This window comes from Phycodurus eques, chromosome 8, assembly GCF_024500275.1.
Source record: "Phycodurus eques isolate BA_2022a chromosome 8, UOR_Pequ_1.1, whole genome shotgun sequence".
In the NCBI taxonomy this organism is placed as follows: Eukaryota; Metazoa; Chordata; class Actinopteri; order Syngnathiformes; family Syngnathidae; genus Phycodurus; species Phycodurus eques.
Window position 1 is genome coordinate 5759555 of NC_084532.1, and position 6066 is coordinate 5765620.

Here is a 6066-nt window from a genome sequence, read left to right on the forward strand (position 1 = left end):
TGAGAAGTTGATGTCTCATTTACTAAAACCTCAGCCTCATGGGTATGTTTCAGATCAATTCCTGCTCCCATTATGGGCCTTTGTATCCATGGCTGACTGTTCTTAGTCCACCTCACAGTACCAGCTTCCAACACCAGGAGGCGTTGCACAAGATGCAGGTAAGAAATAAACCTACATACAGTATTGCATCCTGTAATTTTTTTCTACTTATGGTGCTGACCATGTGTATTCTCTGCAGTCGCTCCTATGTGGACCATCCTTGTTTGTGGGCGCAGTGACGCCGTTGTTGGAAAGTTTGTCAGACAAACCATTATGGGGCTTCAGCTTGCACCTTCTCTGTGCCACCAGAAGAGGGCAATATGACTGCGGGATTGAAGAGCTTCTGGACCGATGCCCCCAAGCAATTATAGCCTACGCCAATCACCACTTGCAAGATCAATACATGGTTTGTACATGTGTGAAAAAAAGAATTCTCAGCTGCTTTAGTTTTACCAATCATGAAATTGTGTAGGTGGTCATGTATATTGGTTTGGATGTTATCTAAAGATCGCACTATTTCTATTTTCAAATGCACTGAATGCGCACAGCAGGTCACTCTCTACAGCCGGAAAGCTACATACTGATAATCGGTCTGATTTTGAGCCCCATTCCATGTGTACTCGGCTTTAGTGTGGTCCATGTGATATTTTTTCTGTAAATGGATTTTTAGAGCTGTGTGTTATGTGTCCAGCTAGTTCATTAATTTCACCTTCTTCTTGTCTAAACTTGGTAGGATTTATGGTGGCAGAAGCTGCTCCCAGAACTCTGCAATCGGACAAGAATTGCAACAGACAACAGCATTCTGTTGGCTGCTCTCAAAGGTAGAAGCTTAACTTCAAATTCATTCAGTAAAGACAAAGTAACCTCCCCTTCATTCTGTTTAATAGATGCAATGCATGTTACAGGCTGCTTCTGTGCAAAAGAAAAGTGCAGTTAATACAGAATATGCAAATGAAAAATTGTGAAATGTTTGTGAGATTAATTTATACTGCCGTATCAACAGAGACGCTGGTTGTGGTTGCCATGGAGACAAGTCCTACACAGTTCCTGGATCTGATACCTGATGACGGCACAGCTTCGTACTTCTTACCTCACTTGTTGACCTGCAGCCAGAGACACTTATTGGCCTAACACACACACACACACACACGTTACAATTCTATACAATAAACAGGGTAATATACAGGAAAAGATATTGCTTATTAGGGGTTGAATGACTAGATATTTTCTGTAAGCGACTATAATGTGATGAAAGTCATGTTGAAGTTGGTTAATAGATGACGTCATTGATATATTTTTAGCACAGTAAGGCGTTCCCCAACCTTTTTTGCACCACGACTGATTTCATGTAAAGACATATTTCGGCTCAGAAACAACAAATGATTAAAAATCCAAATCACCATTACGCTAAATATACAATGAAGGAAATAATTATTTGATCCCTCACCGATTTTGTAAATTTACCCACTGACAAAGACATGAACGGTTTGTATTTTTAATGGTAGGTCTATTTTAACAGGAAGAGACAGAATACCAAAAAGAAAATCTAGAAAATCACGTAAGAAAAAAGATTCAAATTATTTAGCGATTCGTTGATGGAATTAATTATTTGACCCTCTATCAAACATTACTTGGTGGAGAACCCCTTGTTGGCCAGTACAGAGGTCAGACGTTTCTTGTAGTTGATCACCAGGTTTGCACACATTTCGGGAGGAATTTTCGACCACGCGTCTTTGCAGATCCTCTCCGAATCCTTAAGGTTTTGAGACTATGCCTTGGCAGCTCGAAGCTTCAGCTCCCTCCACAGGTTTTCTATGGGATTTATGGCTGTCGACTGGCATGGCCACTCCATGGCCTTAATATGTTTCTTCTTTAGCCACTCCTTTCTTGGTTGTGTACTTTGGGTCATTGTTGTGCTGGAAGCTCCCTCCACGACACATTTTACATTTTCTGGGTGAGAGAAGGAGGTTGCGGTGACGTTGACCTGTCCCCGTTTGCAGAGAAACACCCTTAAAGCAAAATTCTTCCACCTCCATGCTAGACTGTGGCGATGGTGTTCTTGGGGTCAGAGTCTGACTTCCTCTTTCTCCAAACACAGCGAATAAAATTGATTCCAAGCAGTTTGATTTTGGTGTCATCTGACCAAATCAACTTCTCCAGGTCATCCATCCTCAATACTGCTTATTCTGTTCAGGGTTGCTGCAGTCTATCCCAGCTGACTTCAGGCGAAAGGGGGACTACACCCTGAACTGGTCGCCAGACAGTCGCAGGGCACATATGGGAACGGACAACTATTAGCACTCACATTCACACCATCACTGAGTGGGAACTGAACTCACGACTTTACAGGCGCTGCAGTATTTTAATCCATTACGGTGTAGTGTTTTATCTGTGTTTGTCTTGGTGATTGTGGTCCCACTTGCCTTGAGATCATTAACAAGCCCCTCCCATGTAATTCTGGACTGATGCCTAACCTTTCTCATGATCATTGATACTCCCCACAAGGTGAAATCTTGTGTGGAGCCCCAGACTGGGAGATTGGCAGTCCTTGTGTTTATTCCATTTTCTAATTATTGTTGTCTCCTTCTCACCCAGCCTCTTGCCAATGGTTTTGTAGCCCATTCCAGCCTTGTGCAGGTCTACAGTCTTATTGTCCCTGACGTCCTTAGAAAGTTCTTTGGTCATGCCCTTGATGGAGAAGGTTGTGTCTGATTGATTGGTTGTGTGGCCAGGTGTCTTTTATACAGGTAACAATTTGAGAGAGATGTCTTTTATACAGCGAACGAGTTTAGATTAAGAGTACTTTCTTAAAGTGCGAGGACTAATCTGTGGGAGCCAAAATTATTTGTCAATAGAGGGTCAAATACTTATTTCCCCCAATGAAATATAAATACATTATATTTTTTGTGATTTTCTGGATTTTCTTTTAGATATTCCGACTCTCATTGTTAACATAAACCCACCATTAAAATTATAGACTGCTCATGTCTTTGTCAGTGGGTGAACCTACAAAATCAGTGAAGGACCGAATAAATATTTCCCTCACGGTAGTTGTTGTAATTAGTGGGAACCCAGTGCATGTTTTTCTCTTCAGCGAGCCAGCCGGTCTCACCTTGTGTTCCATAGCATAGCTGTTCTGAGATGGGACACTGTAGCCAGGTTCCAAAAATGTTTTACCTTTTCTGTTTCACTAGTTGAAGATAGACTTGCATTTACGCTTAAAGCACAGTATGGCTGCCATATGCCGTACTGCGACAATTGTTACAGCACTTTGTCGTAAAGCGACAAGTGTCATTAGGTTGCTTGTGTTTTGTGATATGAGTAAAGTTCTCGTTATGACACAGTTGTTGTCCACGGATGATTGGACATTATTGAAGATGGAGCGTCACTTTGCACCGATGCCTTTTGTTTGTTGCCGCCAGTCCTTTGGTCCCGATGGCATGAATACAGTAATCCCTTGCTGTATCCTGGTTCAGTGCATCACAAATTTGTATTTATTTTTATGTAGTTATTTTAAAAGGTCACTGTAGTGCATCTACTCACCTGCACATCTCAGATACCGCTAGCCTTATTGGCTATATGATTTTAATGTGGCAGCAATGACTCACATAACGTCAATTGGGCCTTTTCTTAACGGATAAAGACATCTCACTGAGTAATATCAACTCATACATTTGGTAATTCACCAAACTGCTTGAGGATACAAAGAACATGGCCGGAAAAAGTCACTGTTTAAAACACATGGCAAGGCAAATTTATTTGTATCGTGCATTTCTCGTACAAGGTAAGTCAACGTGCTTTACATGATCAAAAACATTTGAAAACAAAGTAGAAAAAATTAAAAGACCGCTTGAAAAAAAAAATGTCGTACAGGGCAAGAGAAATCATTTAAGAAATGGAAATAGTCTAAAATGCCCAATCATAAGCATGAGAAAAAAATAATAGTTTTTAGCCTGAAATTAAAAACCTTGACACAGGGGGTTGACTTCACTTCTCTTGGCAGCTTATTCCATTTGTGTGCAGCATAACAGCGAAATGCTGCAACACTTATTTTGCTTTGGACTCTGTGCTCCACCATCTGACCTGAGTCTGTAGATCTTAGAGCCCTATTGGTTTTACAATCCATAAGCATTTCTTTCATGTTTTGAGGACCTAAACTATTTATTCATTTATAGACCAGTAGCAGAACTTTGAAGTCAATTATATAGCTGACTGGGAGCCAATGTAGAGACTTTAGAACTGGAGTAGTGTGTTCTGATTTCATAGTTCTGGTCAGAACCCGAGCTGTAGCTGTTTAATGCTCTTTTTGGGGAGTTCAGTCAAAAAAACATTACAATAGTAAATTCGACTTGAGATAAAAGCATGGATGAGCTTCTCCTGGTCTGCTTGGAACCTGCAAGCCTTCACTCTAGATATGTTCTTCAGCTGCTAGAATGCTGTTTTACTGATGGGATTTGATATGACTGCTGAAAGTCAGATTGGAATCTATCAGCACATCAAGGTTTTGCACTTGGTCTGGGGTTTTTAAAGAGAAGTATTTCCTAACAGCAGCCTTCTTAACTGCCAAAAACAATTACCTCGGTTTCATTGAAGGAAATTTTGGTTCATCCATTTATTTGTTTTAGACAGTGACACAAGCCACTGTCCAAGTTTTATAAAACCAATCTTAAACCGATAAATAGCTAATGCACACGTACGAATATCGACAGGATTAAATGCATGTCATGATTTTCTATAACTACAGTACTGTAGTTAAAAACATCACCGCAGTGAATTATAGGTTCCCATAAGGTTTTTTGCTAACTACATTGCCAGAACCTGTCACGGTGAGAAACGTTGCCACTGTATAAGGCATGACATCGCCTGTTCCCACCACGGCCACATGGGCTGTTGTTCACTTTGCTGAAGCAGAGCACGAATGCATACAGTAGGCCTTTGTAGAGTGTGTGGGTGGTGACCTCAAGTGGACAAAGAAAATACCTGCACCTCAATAAAGTATCCCATATTGGCACTGGATTGCATATATGAAACATAAATGTATACAATAATGAAAAAATTGAACTCTACATCACAGATGTCACATATTGCAGGTTTTTTCTGGAACGTAACACCCGCAAAGAATAATTTATTCGGACTTTTAAGACGAGCTACAATCAGAATGGGCCAAGCTAGGGAGGCTAACCAAAATGTAGCCCTATGGGGGGCACAAGTCAGTGCAAACTGTAGGCCGGTCCCAAGCCCGGATAAATGCAGAGGGTTGCGTCAGGAAGGGCATCCGGCTTAAAACCTTGCCAAACAAATATGAGCGTTCATCCAAAGAATTCCATACCGGATCGGTCGTGGCCCGGGTTAACAACGTCCGCCACCGGCGCCGTCAACCTGCGGGGCGCCGTTGGAAATTCAGCTACTGTGGGTCGAAGTCAAAGAAGAAGAGGATGTGGAAAGCGGGTTCTTCGGCAGAAAGAGAAGAGGAAAACACAGAGCCTAGAACTGAATGTGGGGACTTTGAATGTTGGGACTATGACAGGAAAATCTCGGGAGTTGGTTGACATGATGATTAGGAGAAAGGTTGATATATTGTGTGTCCAGGAGACCAGGTGGAAAGGCAGTAAGGCTAGAAGTTTAGGGGCAGGGTTTAAATTATTTTGCCATGGTGTAGATGGGAAGAGAAATGGAGTCAGGGTTATTTTAAAAGAAGAGTTGGCTTAGAATGTCTTGGAGGTGAGAAGAGTATCAGATCGAGTGATGAGGCTGAAATTTGAAATTGAGGGTGTTATGTGTAATGTGATTAGTGGCTATGCCCCACAGGTAGGATGTGACCTAGAGGTGGAAGAGAAATTCTGGAAGGAGCTCGATGAAGTAGTTCTGAGCATCCCAGACAGAGAGAGAGTCGTAATTGGTGCATATTGTAATGGACATGTTGGTGAAGGTAATAGGGGTGATGAAGAAGTGATGGGTAAGTACGGCATCCAGGAAAGGAACTTGGAGGAACAGATGGTGGTAGACTTTGCAACAAGGATGCAAATG

The 6066-nt window shown here is 41.7% G+C and overlaps 1 protein-coding gene across 3 annotated transcripts in view; it reads left to right on the forward strand.

Moving 5' to 3' along the window:
* The window catches only part of hps3 (HPS3 biogenesis of lysosomal organelles complex 2 subunit 1), a 39724-nt gene extending 33972 nt beyond the window's left edge, over positions 1 to 5752 (forward strand). For all 3 annotated transcript variants that reach the window (XM_061684389.1, XM_061684387.1, XM_061684388.1), the window contains 4 exons: positions 54 to 158; positions 239 to 445; positions 773 to 860; positions 1043 to 5752. In XM_061684389.1, the coding sequence (XP_061540373.1) occupies positions 54 to 158; positions 239 to 445; positions 773 to 860; positions 1043 to 1170 (528 nt within the window). In that variant the 3' untranslated portion in view covers positions 1171 to 5752. The remainder of the gene's footprint in view (positions 1 to 53; positions 159 to 238; positions 446 to 772; positions 861 to 1042) is intronic.
* Positions 5753 to 6066: the final 314 nt, after the last annotated feature.